The sequence below is a fragment of the Acomys minous genome, assembly GCF_964271855.1.
Source record: "Acomys minous genome assembly, chromosome: 9".
Lineage (NCBI taxonomy): Eukaryota > Metazoa > Chordata > Mammalia > Rodentia > Muridae > Acomys > Acomys minous.
Window position 1 is genome coordinate 100,466,027 of NC_140490.1, and position 17,093 is coordinate 100,483,119.

General features: G+C 38.1%; 1 protein-coding gene across 1 annotated transcript in view; it reads right to left on the bottom strand.

Moving 5' to 3' along the window:
* The window catches only part of LOC311604348 (uncharacterized protein), a 349,080-nt gene that overhangs the window by 137,619 nt on the left and 194,368 nt on the right, over nucleotides 1-17,093 (bottom strand). Inside the window, exon 9 of the mRNA XM_084794122.1 lies at nucleotides 7,049-7,230. Within this exon, the coding sequence (XP_084650248.1) occupies nucleotides 7,049-7,102 (54 nt within the window). The 5' untranslated portion in view covers nucleotides 7,103-7,230. The remainder of the gene's footprint in view (nucleotides 1-7,048; nucleotides 7,231-17,093) is intronic.

A 17,093-nucleotide genomic window follows, 5' to 3' on the forward strand; every position in this document is an offset into this window, starting at 1 on the left:
AGCTCCACTGCATACAAGGAGAGCATCATAGAAAGTGGGAAATATTTGATACCTACTGTTTAAAATGCAATATGTTATACCTGATGAAATGGAGTGTTTAAAAAGAAAAACTGCTTTCAAGAGCCAGGCATAGATGTAGAGTTCACCTACATTTGTAGTATTATGCCCAAATTCTGAGATACACCCACCCTCCAATAGACAACCCAAAAGATAAGTCCAAATGCAATTGCAAGGAAGTCTTTACTGCAAGCTCCAGCCCAGGCCACACCTCCTATGCGCTGACACAGTCGATTTAAGGAAGTGGCCCCGAGTCACAAATGAGAGGGTTTTTTTTTTTGGTTTTAGACGAAGAAATAGGTTTTACAGTATATGATTGGATGGCATTTGAGCAGAAAAGCTGAAAGCAGGGAGTTAGCATTTAGTGGTTGGGTAATAGGTGTAGGGGCAAGTTGACCTATAGAAAAGGTTGGTCAAAGTGGTGGTTTCTCCAAGTTGGTTGTTGCTATGTGCCAGACCACCTGCTGGTCAGCTTGACCAGCGGAGAATATATTTGGACATTCCTAAGGTGAGCTGATTGTGTTGCTAGGGGAATTTTTCTGTTTAGACTACTGTGTGTGTGTGTGTGTGTGTGTGTGTGTGTGTGTGTGTGTGTGTGTGTTTTCTGGAATCTGGCTTCAGCCCTTGGCTAGGATTAACACAAAATGGAGTTTCTTTTTCAAAATGGAGTTTGTCTGGTCCTTACGATAGCAGTCTGGAATTGACAATACTGAAAACCTATCATAAAGGAGTCAAGAGCAAAATTTTTCCGAAAGGGCTCAATAGACTTTGTTTGAATTTTACCATGTGTGGAAACATTGTACTAGAAAAATAGTAAATATTATCTAACAAGGTATTGTTTATATTTGTTGCATAATATTTGTATTCATTTTATTTATACAATTAAAGTCTAATGTTTATTGAAGACTATCTTATGTCTAAATTTTTTAAAAAAATATTTTTATGTCTAAATTTTAATTTTCAATAATATTTGCTATTATTGCCCATTATGTATTATTTAGCCCTAGCAGATTGGGAACTGGAGTTAAGAGCAACAACAATTTTAAAGGCAATTTTGTATGTAAGTAAGAAAGATAAATATACTACTATTCTTTAGCTTCTGGTTTTGTTCAGTTATGTCAGGGAATTTTCCTGAGTGGTCTGAATTCTGGTTTGCGTTCCACCACTCTGAGTCATTCCTGCATACATTTCCTACACTCTGTCATTCTGATGCTAAATTCTGTATTTTACAAGCTTCCCAAGATGTTAAAATAAGACCCTGTATTCTGAAGATTTTCAAACTGCATTAAAAATAATGTTTTCAGAGACTCATGTCAGGATAGGATCAGATACAGAAGACACAGAAAGAAAACTAAAGACGAATGAATTGATGGTAAGAAGATAAAGTGAGATGACACACACACGTTGTGCTGCCTGGTTTTGTTTGTCAACTTGATACGAGTTAAGAGTCATCAGCGAGGAAGGAACCTCAGTTGAGAAAATGTGTCCATGAGACGCAGCTGTAAGGCGTTTTCAATCAGTGATTGATAGGGCGGGGCCCAGCCTTTGATCGGTGGTACCAACCCAGGCCTGGTGCTCCTGGTTTCTTTTCTTTTCTTTCTTTTTTTTTTTAAAGTAGTGCGAGCAAGCCATCAGGGGCAAGCCAGGGAGCATTACTCTCCATGGACTCTGTGTCAGCTCCTGCCTCCAGGTTCCAGCCTTGCTTGAGTTCCTGTCCTGACTTCCTCCAATGATAAACTATGATCTGAAAGTGTAAGTCGCTGAATAAACCCTTTCTTCCCCAACTTGCATTTTGATCATGGTGTTTCACGGCAGCAATACAAGCCCTGACTTGGCAATGCCATTTTCCTCTAATGATCCCTTTGTTCCTTCCACTGGTAGGCAGAGATTACCTGAGAACTAAAAAGTTAAATACTATTTTCTTATTTCTCTGAGGAAGTAGTCTGTAAAGTGGGAAGGGTGAAAGGCTGGAGGAGCCCCAAGCTTTCAAGGTCATTGCTGCTGCGGTTTCTTGCAATCTTGTCAATTTCTGCTTCCTAGCTCTTGGCAGCCTTTGCTTAACCTGATGACCAGAGGTCACACCTCCAGGTCAAAGGAAATTAAGCATGCGCAGTTCAGCAAAAGGCCACACCAGTGCATGAACCATGTCAGATGGTTCCTGCCTCATGTGTAACACTAACATCCCATATCTGGCAAAAGTGCTATGTTTTATACCCTCAAACTAGGAACACAGGGTAAGCCTGGCCCCATGGCCTGCTGCCTCCTTTCCTTTCACTTAAGAATTACCATTTCTTAGTAGGTCAAGATCTCCTAAGAAAGCTACATCATTGTTTTTTCCTTGTGGAATTTGAGGACTTACGTTGGAACACCAACAGTGAATTAGATTTTTGCAATTCAGTAAAACTTTCCCTGTGAACACTCTGTCTCAGGGCTTCTCAAGGCATACCGCTGAGGCAAAGACTGAGAAACAATGGAGGCGAGGCTCAGGGTGTGTGGATGTGGGATCTCTACCAAGCTTCTCTGTGCTCATGTCTGCCCTGTGGCAGCATGAAATGGAAGGTTTTTCCAGTCCTATTCACTTCTCAAATATGGGTTCTACAGTAAAGAAGTGGCTTCCTTGCCAATATATCAACCATCTCTAATTATTACCCAAGCGTAAGCTTTTGAACATTGATTTTATGACTTTTTAAAAGAAGCTCTTTAGAATCAAGTATATTTCCCATCTATCTATCTATCTATCTATCTATTTATCTATCAACTATCTCATCATCATCATCATCATCATCATCATCATCATCTCTTTCTACCTCTATCTCTCTAATTGCAAATAGTATTTATGGTGTGTTTGGTCATAAGAAAGCTTAATATAATTAGTTCTTTCCTTCCCTCATGAGAGTTCCAAGGACTGGACTTAGGTTGTTAGGCTTGATGACAATTATCCCTTACTACTTGAGTAATCTTGTCAACACTCAAGTATATATTGTAATTCTTTGAATTTTACCCCCAAACATAGAGATGCTTGGAGACTAAATAGAACTCTTTTCTTGAATAAATCACAATTTGGATTAAAGAGTAAGGCATGCATACAAACAATAAAGAGAAAGCCACTGTACAGAGGTATGGGGATATTTTTCAATCACTGATTGATATAAGGGTATTTTGAATGGGAAATCAGAAATAAAGAAAAATACAAAGGAAAACAGTATAGTCACATACTAGACTTACAGTGTAGGAAATTAAATATCATCTACTTAGACCCTGGCTCCACAAACAACGTTATTTCGTGTTCATGATGTGTTTGACATTAAAACTGATACCAGTCCTGAAACCCCCATTTTCAACACGTTAGTCTTATGTATTAAGGAATGCTTGACCTTGGCAATGGAGGATGACAGGGGGCTTTGGAAGATCAGAGGAATAAGTGTTTTAGACAAGCAGTGGGTGTACTTTAACACCGACCATTAGTTTCAGGATCTTACTATGTTTTATAGCAACATATTGACTGTGCTTGTCATTGTACTGATTCACGCTGAAATCATATGAACAAAGATCTCTGTTTGACACATGGAAGAGCAAATAAACAGGTAAACATTGGTGAATTAAATATATAAATACTACTTTTATGCAAAGGAATCTACTTTATAGTTAACTTTACAATCCTAAAAGGTGACAGAAACATTTCCAGTTTATATCTGACTAGGAGTGAATTACATTTTTGTAGTTGAATTTCTGAGTTAATGATCATTAATATTAAATTTCCACTAATATCACCTGAAAAGGAAAACAGGCAGTTCATTTCTTGGTTATCATTGTGTTTTAATAATAAGTATTTGTTAGGGAACATTTTTATTTGAAGAAAATTGTAGATAAAGTCTTAAATATTTATTTTTTACATTGAGATTTTTTTTTCCTGATTTCTAATCATACAAAACTACTTTCACTGATTTTTTTCTATTCAGTCAGTAAAACATTTTTTTAGGATATACTTTGAGTTAAACACAATGATTAACTAAATAAAATATGAAAATGAAATGTTACTAGATCCAAGACCAAGGCAGGAGGAGAGCCATATGTTAGAGACCAACCTAAGATATATACTGAATTTCAGGATAGGTGTGGCACCAGACCACACCCCCAAAGAAGAGGAAAGAATGTTAAGTAACTACTGTACAAAACAAGAACACAGTTTAAATATAGTATAGTGTTACTTAGTTACCTTGAATATATATTTAAACATCCATATATAGAAAAAAAATTAAATATGGCCTTTTAAGAGTAAAATCCCAAAAAAGTAAATGATGGAAAAAAAAAAACCATGTAACATCTTATTTAAAGCAAATGGAAGAACGGTGCTTAATATTATAAACATTTCAGAATTAATTTTATTTCTCCATCTTTGCTGATAAACACTTAACATTTACAAATTAAATTTAAAACTTTCAAAAATATTCACTGAAAATGAGCCACAGAGGGAAGCATTTACAGTTAAACGAGTATCTGTAAATAATAAAGAGAACTTCACATACTGTGACAATTATTTTGGGAGAGAATTCTTGTTGGAGAATGGATTAAGGTTTTAGAGATCAATGGGTGGATGCAAACTGTTCATCTTTATTCTTAAAAGCACAAATGAGAGAATAGCGACTGCAAGTTTAATTGATACACAAGTATTAGGCACTAGCCCTGCCCTCTTACTGGCACACTGTTTGGACTGACAAACTGTCAGCCCTTTGGCCCCTTTACAAATCCCTCTTATATTAAATGATCAGTACATTCCAGTATGAATCCTTTGTTCTATGTGGAAAACTAAGTGAAAAGACAGGATGCTACTGACCCAAGAGACAGACATCAAAGGATAGTTAAAATATGATAGAGCTGTTTCCTGAGGCGTATTTATGGTCAGGGAGAAACTGGTTGTAGTCACCTGAGGATTAAGGTTCAGGATGGGAGAATAGAAAGGTAAACTGCCCCTGGGACAGGAGGAACTTATAAGTAAGCAGGATCCCTCTTGGTTTTACAAAGCATCTACAGGCAGTTTCATCAGCAGGTGGCTTGCACCTGTGAGCCCATTAATACCTGTTCAAGACTGGCGAGGTGGTTCAGTGGATAAGGTGCTTGCTGCTGAGTTTGATGAACTTGGCTTCAATCCCTGGGACCCACTTGTTGTAGGGAGAAAACCAATTCCTGCAAACTGCCTCAGACTTCCAGGTATGTATGTGTGTGTGTGTGTGTGTGTGTGTGTGTGTAGGAGGGGGTGTGTACAGCAAGGGTGCTTACCTACAGACCCATTTTCCTTTCTGTCACACCCTATTACTGCTTCCTCTCTACTGAGCTATCACAGAATGAAATGACACTGATGACCACAATGTAGAATCTGTTGAGAGTGAGCTTCTCCAGTTGGGTTTTCTTCACGTGACTCTCATCCATCTTCTATGACCATCTATAATGTGGTAGAGCTACAAAGAGGAAGGTGGAAACATGCAAGACCTTGTAAAAACCCAGACTACTGCTAGTTGTATCTAACTGATCAAACCAAAGGACACAAAGATGTTCAGATCCCACAGAAGAGTGGAAGCAGTATGGAAAAAACTCGAGAGTCCTATAGTAAAATCTGGTTCAGGAGAAGAAACAGGAACAACAAAAGCAGACAGAACCTCACCCCATCTACTGGGTGCAAAGCTTCAGTTTTAGGCATTCACCCTTTCAGATACCACTCTCTGATTTTCATATGCTTTTTAAAAGAACTTAAGAATAGTTTTCTTGGGGCTGGAGAGATGGGTCAGTGGTTAAGTGCACCACCTGCTCTTCCAGAGGTCCTGAGTTCAATTCCCAGCAGCACCATGGTGGCTCACAACCATCTATAATGTAATCTGATACCCTCTTCTGCAGATAAAGCACTCATATGCAATAAATAAAATAAATAAATCTTTAAAAAATAAGAATATTTTTCTTATGGATGTGTGTCACCCATGTATATATTTGTACTATATGGAGTCCATACCCATAGAAGTCAGAAGAGGGAGAGAGCATCATACCTCTTGGGATTGAAGTTACAGAGAGCTGTGATTTACCATGTGGGTGCTGGGAATTGAGCCTGGGTTCTTTGAAAGAGTAACTAAGGTTTTTAACCTCTGAGCCATCTCTCCAGCCACCCACCACACCCCATGCCCCCATTTGCATTTTTTGCTCAAATATGTTTGTCTTGTCACCAGTGAACACATTTATCTGTTGACTAGATCAAATAAATGTGATGCCATTTGGGGCTAAAAGTTTTTTAAATTCTCAATTTGTATAAATTCTATTATTTCAAAGGATTAACTTTTTTACACTTTAAGTACAAGAGAGTGATAAAAATTTTAAGTGTATCCTTTAATTGCCTGCCATATTTGAGAAGGCTCTGACATACTTGCCATTTCAAATTGAGACTTGTTTTAATGCAACATCAGGTATTTTAGTTTGCTCAGTCGTAGATAATAATACATAACAAGCATTCTGTCTATAGGAAATGTGGGGTGTGTTTGTCTTTCTCCTAGGTAGGTTTTCATTGTATGTGCACAAATGTGTTAATTACTATCATGAAAGGATTAGAAGAGTGAAAATTATTATTAGAAGAAACAGTAATGAATAAACATTGATGATAACATTTTCAGAGGGGTTCTGCAAATGACTTATTCACTAAATTCTTAAAGGCTTCATTTACTTAGGAGTAGCAATCACATGTGACTCAGCTAGCTCATGCAGAACCTATGGATCACCATCGGTTTACCCTGGAGTCTCAACTAGTGTGTTTGGGCATAATTTTATTTTAAAAACTGCCATCAATTCATTTCTATGTAATTATTTTAGCGAAAGCAACATTGCAAGTATCCACTTAGCGTATCTTTTGCTCTTTAGAATATGGCCTTAAACCCTATGGTTTACCTCTTTCCTCCAAACCCAAGAGCCCTCTTAACGATTGCCTACCATGAGAAGGATTATGCGTTTTAATTACCTTCACCTTTGCAGAGTCTGAGCTGGACCGTTCATCTTCATTTCTAAATCTCATGTGTTCGTCACACTAACGAGAAACACGTGGGAGAGACGTGAACACAGGTTTGCAGAACCTCCGGTTTCTGTGCAGTTCATTCCCTGTGAGTCACCAGGTCATTGTGCAGTGCTGCATCCCTCTGAGTTCTGAAATAGAGGAATAGGGGCTCCTTTGAAATCAGACTATTGTGTGTATGGGTGTGTAGGGGGAGGGGAGGTCATCCAGATTGCAGTTTAATAGAAAAATAAAATAAAATAAAACAAAACAACAACAGCAACAAAAAGAAGCCGGGTGATAGGTGAGTATTTGTTTCTATGTTATTTTGGCAGAGCCATTTTCTTTATTCTAAAAGCTGATGATTACAATTCATTTTTCAAACATCTTTTGACATTCTTATCCAAGTGGATAAAACTATAAAAAAGCTTAATTTCTCATCAAGAGTTTATCTATATGTATACTTATGATAAGATGGTCTTTTGGGAATAAAACAAACTTTAACCATGAACCAAACTAATGTTACAACATGCGACCTAAAATGATGAAACTTGAAAGCGGACATTAAGGCACCATTCTGTGCATTTAATTTTGTCAAGCAAAACGTTTCTTCATAATGCACAGAGTCGGCTTGCCCTCTTTTCTCATAGCCTGTCCTCCTCCTGCTCTTCTTCTCATCACACCACCTGAGTTCCCACTTTGAATAAGTCACAACAACAATAGTAGTAATAATAGTTCATGAGCACTTAGCAAGCTTTTAAAAGTACGTCCTTCTTTTCAAGGAAGCACTTGGCATATTCTGTCTCATTTAATAGTTTGGATATTCATCCATTGTATTCCTAGTGTTCAACAGAGATTCATTCACTAACTCCAAAACCACAATCTTAGGATTCACACAGTACTTTTCAGTAGGGTAAATTGACTCCTAGGTTCACAGTATTTGGATGAAGGGAACCAAGGCACTGTGTAACAACGCCAGGAATCTATTGAGATAAGTTCACCTACCCCATCTTTGCCAGTGGCAAACAGCAGTCTGGAAGACATCCTTAGAAACTTGCAAGAAAAAGAAGTTAAGATGGTAGATTAAAATATTCATTTAAAAATTCACAACCGGGCCTGGCACGGTGGCGCCCAACTTTAATTCCAGCACTGGGGAGACTGAGGCAGGCAGATCTCTGTGAGTTTGAGGCCAGCCTGGTCTACAAAGCAAATCAAATATGTCCAGGGTCCTATTACATACAGAAATCCTGTCTTGAAAAGCCAAAAGAAAACATTCATAGCTGAACATAATGCATGTCTCCGTCTTTCACAAATATCCTTATTTACCAATAAGATTGTCTTTAATTGTAGCTCTGAGTATATCCTTAGAATTCAGAATGCTATGATAAATTTTCATCACACAATTATATTGTAGAAGAGAAATATTTTAAAGAGTTATTAGTTTTAAATCTAATATAGTTTCTATTTTTAAATAATCTTTTCTAGATTATATAATTATATAATTATATATATATACAGGCATATATAATTATATAAGCAATAGGGAGAATACTAGATATCTAAACTACAGTGAACTTAAAACATGTGGATAGGCGCACAAGTGCGCATAGGCAGTTATATCAAAACTGTATGTTATAAATAATATAAGTGCATTTATGATTGTATCTTGTGCATATGTATATGCATCATATATTCTTTAAACTTTCTGAGGTCAAGAGACCATAAATATTGTAAAGCTTAGTCAAAATAGAAAGCCAGAACTTTCAGCATAGCCCTGAACATTAGAGTAATCACAGACAAGAGATCTGAAGACCAGTCCCATAACACTAGAACTTTACAGTGATAATAGTTTAACTACAGATGCTAAATGAGGTTTGGTTTGATAGGCACACATAATAATCATCACAGCTTTTCAGTGCAAATATACAATGTGGAAATGTGTTTACAAGAATTGTATGATGGCATATTTGAGTTTTATAACTTTGTGGCTCTTTAATGTTGATAATAAATCTATATATTTCTCCATAAAAATAAAATGAAATAAATTATATATATATATATATTACCATCACTAAATTAATGAAAAGAAATATTTCTTTACTTGCTTTATGGCATCATTGTTCTTGAAAATGTGAGACATAAATAAGAAACATGTTTCCTTCTGTTCTTCTGCCTCTCCTCTCCCTCCCTCATTTTCTTCATTTTTCATGCCTCGTATCTTTATATACAGTTCTCATTGTGAGCCGACACTCCCATGTAGATATGGTTTGGGTACAGTGCCTCCGAGGGGAAGCATGCACACACTCTCTCCTTTCCCTTTCCTCTTCCACAGCACAGCATCCAGGCCTCCCAAGTAAGCATTTAGTTAGAAGTCAAATTGATTAAATAATATTTTGTTACATATGACCATAGGCTGATTTTATAATATAGAGTATTGAGATTTATTTTGTGTTCAAAACAACAATTAAGAAAGCTTGTGAGTGCTCATGATTCATTAGATGGTGATTGGACGCTAGCTCATGAAAATGTGTTCAAGATTCCCATTAGCACAAAGGGAGCTGTGACAGTCTACAGTTTGCTATAGCCTAGAACCAATGATAAATAATAGACTGTGTAAAATATATATATATATATATATATATATATTTGCACTTAATGTTGGGGCTAAGTGTAGGGTTGCTCACTATGCAAGAATTTTTTTTTAAACTTGCTAAGGGTGTTGGGGGGTGAAGAGCAATGCCGAAGGCACCTATGCATGCTGTTCAGTGTGAAACTTCCTTAATTTCAGTATAACCCTGTAGCATTAAGATAATTAGGTAGCCCTCCTCCCATTGGAAGGAGATGTCAGAGCTCCAGCAGGAAGAGCATGCTGGAGAGGGGGATCCATCAGAAACTAAGGTGCAGTAGCAAGCTATATAGCAAGACTTGCAGAAGTTGGTGCTGTGAGTCATCTGCAACCTTTTGCAAAATTCAACGTGGCAAAAGTACTGAGTTCTTATGATGTACCATGTGCGATCCCAATTTGTCATCTTCCCTTGACATATCTTTTATTGAGGGGTACAAGAAGAAACCCCACATTGGCTGAGGAAAATTCTACTTGCTTCCCACACGGCGATTTAAAAATATATTTCTGGAGTTTGGCATTTACAGGAAAATGTTTCACTTCAGTGCTTCTGAAATAAGCTTCCTTTTTATACCCTCAGAGTGGAAGATTCTGTAATCTGCACCATCACCACTAGGGGGCCAGTGGTGCTCAGCTATCCCAGTAAACAGTAGGGCCAGGAGATGGAAGGAACAAACATTTGGATTTACTTTGCGTGTAGCCATTTATCAGCATTGATTGGTTTCCTGTTTAAGACTGTATTTAGCATTTTTATTTTCATTTTTTACTATCTGTAATATCAGAAAGTCTTCATTTTTCAACCACAGAATCAGGATCAATTTAGAATCTTATTCTACAGAGATAGTTATTGCATTACAAAAATATTCCATCCTATGCCTCATTATATTCCTGCATAGTTACATAAATTATGTCACAACAATAATCTTGTAATGACACTTGATGTGTGAAGATGAACAAGTAAATACAAAAACTATTGTCAATGTAACAAGGAGTACAGAAAGGAATTACATTCCTCACTGTTTTTCTTTCTTTTAATATGTTGTAAATGATAGGATTATATCACTTTCTCCTACTTTTCCTCTCTCTCACCTCTCCCAGCTGCCATCCCTAGAACCCTACACATTTTTCATTCTCAAGTTGATGGCCTGTTTTTCTTTGTTATGGCAACACACACACACACACACACACACACACACACACACACACACACACCAACCTGCTGATACCATCTTTGTCGTTGGCATGTGTATGGTTTCAAGACTGATCACTCTGCATTACACAATAATAAGGGGCTTGTTCTTGAGAGAGTTAATTCTCCTTTTTCCAGTAGTCATTCATTTTCCTTATCTATGGCTGTGACCTCACAGAATTTTCACCCTTTGGTGTTAATATGCCCTCTGACGTTGTCACTGTTCCACTCTTGCTTATGCAGCCGTGTCTAGAAGAGATTCCTTCACATAAGACTCTTTGGCATTCTGACTGACTCTGATCATCTTTCTGTTCTCTTCTATGCTGTACTCTGAGCCACTAGAATCAGAAGCTGTGCTGTAGATGAATGCATTGGGGCTTGGCTCCCTGGGATCCGTTGATCTCTGAATTATATACCCTGTGGTGGCTTTTTGTGATAGTCTCCATTTGCTCTAAAGAAAGGTTACTTCAATGAAAGGTGGACAGAAGGTTAACCTAGAAGGAAGTTACGCCTCTCTATCTTCTTTCCCAAGGTCAGTTTTATGGCCTTTATGACCCCACTAGCCCTGGGAGGCTGGCTTACTCTCTACTACCAGGGATAATTTCTTTCCTGTTTCATGGGCCTGTAGCTCAAGGCATGAGAGGCATGAACTGCATCTTTTTTTTCTTTTTCTTTTTTTTATTTTTATTTTTATTTTTTTCTCCTTTATTAATTTATTCTTGTTACATCTCAATGGTTATCCCATCCCTTGTATCCTCCCATTCTTCCCTCCCTCCCATTTTCCCCTTATTCCCCTCCCCTATGACTGTTCCTGAGGGGGATTACCTCCCCCTGTATATGCATTTCTTGCTAGGCTGATTTTTTGTGGTTCACAGACATTGCAGCTGGGTAGAAGTGGTTAATCGCTTCCCTCTCTTGGTATCTTGTAGTTTGTTTTCTGGAACCATAAAAGACAAGCTTCAGGAAAGTGGCTTTCAGGTCAGATTAAGCTCAAATCAGCGGGTATGTGTCCGCAGGATGCAGCGTCTTTAGCAATATGGGCCAACCTTCAACCCTGAGAGGCAACCAAGGGCTGCATCAATAATGTAAACTGTTTTGGTAGTAACTTGGATTTCCCAAAGCAACCATTTGAAAGAACGATGTTTCCTGGTTGGTGCTGGTTTTTTTTTTTTTATTACTCTATGAGTCTTCTTTTTTATTATTACTTATTCACTTTATATCCCCGTCAAAGCCCCCCTCCTCTCCTTCTGGTTACACTCTCCCTCCCTCCCTCCCTGTTTCGCCTGTCCCCTTTCCCATACTCCTCGAGAAGGGGAGCCCCCCCCCCAGCATACTATGTCGCATCAAGACTAAGCACATCCTCTTCCCCTGTGTCCTGGCAAGGTAGCCATGCCACCGAAAAGTGATAGAGAAGCATGGGCTCTGACAGAGTCCATGGCAGAGACAGCCCCTGTTCCCCTTACTAGAGGACCCACATGAAGCCTGAACTGTATGTACATTGGCTACATCTTTGTAGGGGGCCTAGGTCTAGTCCATGCAGGGTCCTTCATTGGAGCTTCAGGCTCGGCAAGCCCCTCTGGGCCCTAGTTAGTTGGCTCTGTTTGTCTTCTTGTGGAGCTCCTGTCCCTTCTAAGTCCTTCTATCCTTCCCACTCCCACCCCCCAACCCTTCCACAAGACTCCCTGCATTCCACTCAATGTGTTTCTGTTAGACTCTGCATGTTTCCTTCAGCTGCTGGGCGGAGCCACTCAGAGGACAGCTTTGCTAAGTAAGCTGTGGCTGGCAAGCATAGCAGAGTATCCTTAACAGCGCCAGGGGATGGCTGTCTCCGTGGGGTGGGTCTCAGGTTGGGCCAGGCATTGGTTGGAGATTCCCTCAATCGCTGTATTATTTTTGTCCCTGCACATCTTGTAGGCAGAGTAAGTTTTGGGTCAAAGTATTTGTGGGTGGGTGGGTGGGTGTGTAGGTATTCCTTTCTTCCACTAGGAATCCTCACTAGTTAGAGGGTGGCCTCTTCAGTCTCTATGGCCCCTAGTCGGCTAGTCTATGATTCTTGTGGTGAGCACTGTCAGCGCCACTGGTTTAACTTCCTTTCAAGTGTGGGTACATACACTTGTATGCATTATGTGTAATTTCAGGTAAATATAAAATAACATGATTTCTTGAGTCTTTATCAAATAACCTTGGTGATATTTGTCCCTCATCCCTCTTTCTCCATTTGTATAGTACTCCCTCCGCCTCTCCAGTTGGAGCTCCTTCCCATTAAGGAATCGCATTATTTTCCTAATATCCATAGGATAGACTCTTAGAGGAGATCACATTAAAATATGAGCAGGTACTAACACAGATACTACTGCAGCACTTGAAATGTGGAGGCAGGAGGGTAAGTAATTCTACTACATTGTGACTTCTAGGCCAGCCTTGGGTATGAGACTTTATCTAAAAGAACTTCCCTCCAATAGGAAAAAAATAATATTATTATACAATTTCTAATTTCAGCTAATATCTATTCATAATCCTTAAGACGATTGTGGTTTTCCTTTTCATGAGCTATTTTTTGATGATAATGTAGAGGAATAAAGTAAATAATTGACTTAATTTTTTCCAATATGTAAGAATTATAATTAATTGTTTTTAATAAGAGAATTAAGTCATCTTTTGAATGTAATAAATATACCCAAGATGATGTCAGTATTATTCTTTTTTTTTATTAATTTATTCTTGTTACATCTCAATGGTTATCCCATCCCTTGTATCTTCCCATTCTTCCCTCCCTCCCATTTTCCCCTTATTCCCCTCCCCTATGACTGTTCCTGAGGGGGATTACCTCCCCCTGTATTATTCTATAAGATGGCTTTTCTTCTCCTCCAGGGTTCTAAAGTTATTTATTTATGATGTGATGCTTAACAGAAACAACGAAATTACATTTCTTCTTATAGCACACGTTGATATGGTGTGCTATAGCACCATTGATATGGCGTGCTGTATGCATTGCTACACATGCCTGGGACCTGGAGAATACTTGATGTCTTTCTCTATTGCTCTCCACATATTTTCCCTTGAGACATGGTCTCTCACTGAACTGGAAGCTCACTGTTTCAGCTAAGCTGACTCTCCAGTGTACTGTCCAGTTCCTTCTCTCACCAGTGCTAATTCTGGTGCTTACAGGCATGTGTAGCCATAACCCAGTTTTAAATGTGGGTGACAAATTGTACTTGGGGTTTCACATTTGCATAGCAAGAGCTGTTACCCACTTTCTATTCCCTTAGCTTCTACCTACCAGTTCCTCACCAAAACTGGTCAAAATGAGCATTGCTTATCTTTAAACCCAAGGCAGCTTTGGTCTCCAGTTAATGGCATACTGCGTCAAAAGTACCTGCCATAATTGTACTTCCTACTGATGGATCTCTTCACTTACTTGTTTAATCATACTCTTTCCTGTTTAATATCATCACGATTCCATGCTATGGTGTTGTTTGGTCATTTACATTGAGCCAGGAGCTTGGATACATATTCTAGATACTTATTTCCTTTATTTCTGTAAGTAACGTTCACAAATGTTTGTAACATGCTCTTTATCCCTTAGGAAGGAAAGGCAGAGGCAGATGACAGTAATGCATTAACACACCTACTAAAAGCACACCATTCAGGATTCAAGAACGTCCTTGTTTACATTCAGAGGACTGCTTTATATAATATAGCATTTCATAAATATCTACTAATGCATAGTTTATTATTGATCTTTTGATTTTCGGTAACAACATTTTCTTTACATAGACACCTTTGCATTTAGACTATTTCGAAGCATTTTTAAATTGCTGTACCATGGATACCCATAAGAACTATGGCTTTCTAGCTGAGCATGGTGGTGGTGCATTTCTTGAGTCTCAGCACTCAGGAAACAGAGTCAGGGGAATCTCTGTGAGTTTGAGGCCACTCTGGTCTACAAAGTGAGTCCAGCACAGCCAGGGCTATACACAGAGAAACCCTGTCTTGAAAAACAAACCAAAACAAACACACAAATGACAACAACAACAACAACAAATTATGGCTTTCTTATTTGCTCAGGTGAGTTTATTTTATTTTTACTTGTTATTTCTACACCATACAAATAAATTGTATATATTTATGGAGGCTGGGTGTGATTTTAATGCATGCATACAATGTGTAATTTCAGAGTACTACCATCTACATTGGAAAAATGTTAAATATCTCTTGGCTAACCATATTAAGATAGTCATTAATCGTTGACAACCATAATTATTTTACTGAGCCATGGGATATTGAAAGTTTTTACTCTAATCTAACTGCATCCATGAACCATTTAATCATCTTATTAACAATCAATTTTAATTAATAAATAGTAATCCATATGCATAATTGATACAATGTGATGCTTGGGTGTGTTTACAAGAATGAAGGATCAAATATGGTTAATTTAAAATGTTTTTCTTTCAAGGCTGTTATAATTAAGTGATAGAGTGTGTACTTAGCCTGTGTGAAAACCTATGTCCAATTCTATAGCACTGTTGCTGCTAATAGCAATAACAATAACAATAATAATTAATAATTATTGTAGTAAATTTAACTATTTCTTTTAAATGGCATTTCATTTATATTTCACTATTAGGTTTGAAATCATGGACAGTGGATTTTCCTTCTCTGCTTCTATTTCATGGGTTATAAGTGTTTAATACTGTTTACTCATAAGATTTGTTGATGTTCAACAAGTCATCTGAAAAGCAGGGCTACTTTTTCTTAAGTCACCTAAGAAAAAGCCAGCACACAAGATACCATTAAAATTAGAAACTTCATCTAAATATGGCTTGTAACAGCCCTAATTTTGAATGTACGCATTAGGACAGATAGATGATAATTTCACAGACGTTATCTATGGGGGTTTTGAATATTGCCTTTTAACGTATAGTACAAAATAATTTGTAAAAATGTTCTGTCGTGTTTCTTGAACTTGGCATTTCTTCTAATGAGTTTGCTTCCTGCTGCTCTCTTACATACCATGTTGTGGTTAAGATGTGATTTATGAAGTCTTTGCATTCGTATCAAGCATCTGGTGCACAGGCTAATGGGATGTGGGCTCCCAGAGGATCAGACAACTCTTTCCTATGGCCATGCTGGTAGCAATCCTGGTGGCCATGGTTTCGAGCTGACATTGCGTGCTGCCTACAGCTTCCCTCAGCAGGCCTTCTACTTTCCTGTCTCCTCTCTCTTCTTCAGGTTTTGGATATACATTGGGCTTCATTTCATGGCTACACAGTCTCTTTCAGGGTTTAATGCAGGCACTACAACCCTGTAGTAAGTACCATGTTTAGCCTCCTACAAATACCTTTAAATTCTCAGTAAAACTCTCCGTGACTCAATAATACTTACATATTGCAGGCCTGCAAAAGCCATATCACTTAAATAATATCGAAGTTTTTCCCGCTATAAAATGTGCCAGAATCTGCTGAAACCACAGCTGCCCTTTACCTGAGAACCTTGATAGTGCATGTTATCTTAAAAGAAAGGACACACAGGACCCTCTTTTCATAAAACTGTAGTTGTGTGTAGAAAGGGTTGTCCCTGAAACAAATTTGCAAGCTAGAGTTTATAAATTTGTGAGATCATGATAGGCATGTTGATTATTAAAATACCCTCCAAACATTTCTTGTTGATCATCTGGTAAACCCATTTTCTTTGGCAATTGTGACCCACTTGGCTACCCCTTTATACATTCCTTTTCTTTAACAAAATATCACATATATTTTGGTAAGTCTATAAATAGAAAGTCCATAATATGTGTGTTGGTGCATGAAGGTTTATATGAACAAAATGTCCTTTACCGTACAAACTACTGTATCCTCTTCAAGCTTGTGGCACCCACAAAGTCTTATGGCATTGACAAAATTTATGACAAAATTTATGCAAATCTTTGCCTAATATAATAAAGGTTTCCTACAAACCAGGTTCCCATAAATTCTTCCTTTATGCCCAAGATCACATCAGTAACACTTTAAAAAAATAATTTATTCATATTACATGCTAAATGTTATTCCTTCACTTGTATCGTCCCATTCCCTAATCCCTTTCACCCTATTCCCTTCCCCTAGGCCTGTGACAGAAGGCAGTGTCCTCCCATACTGTATGAACATAACCTGTCAGGACTCATCCAGATAGCCTATGTCCCTTCTTCTGAGTGCCACCAG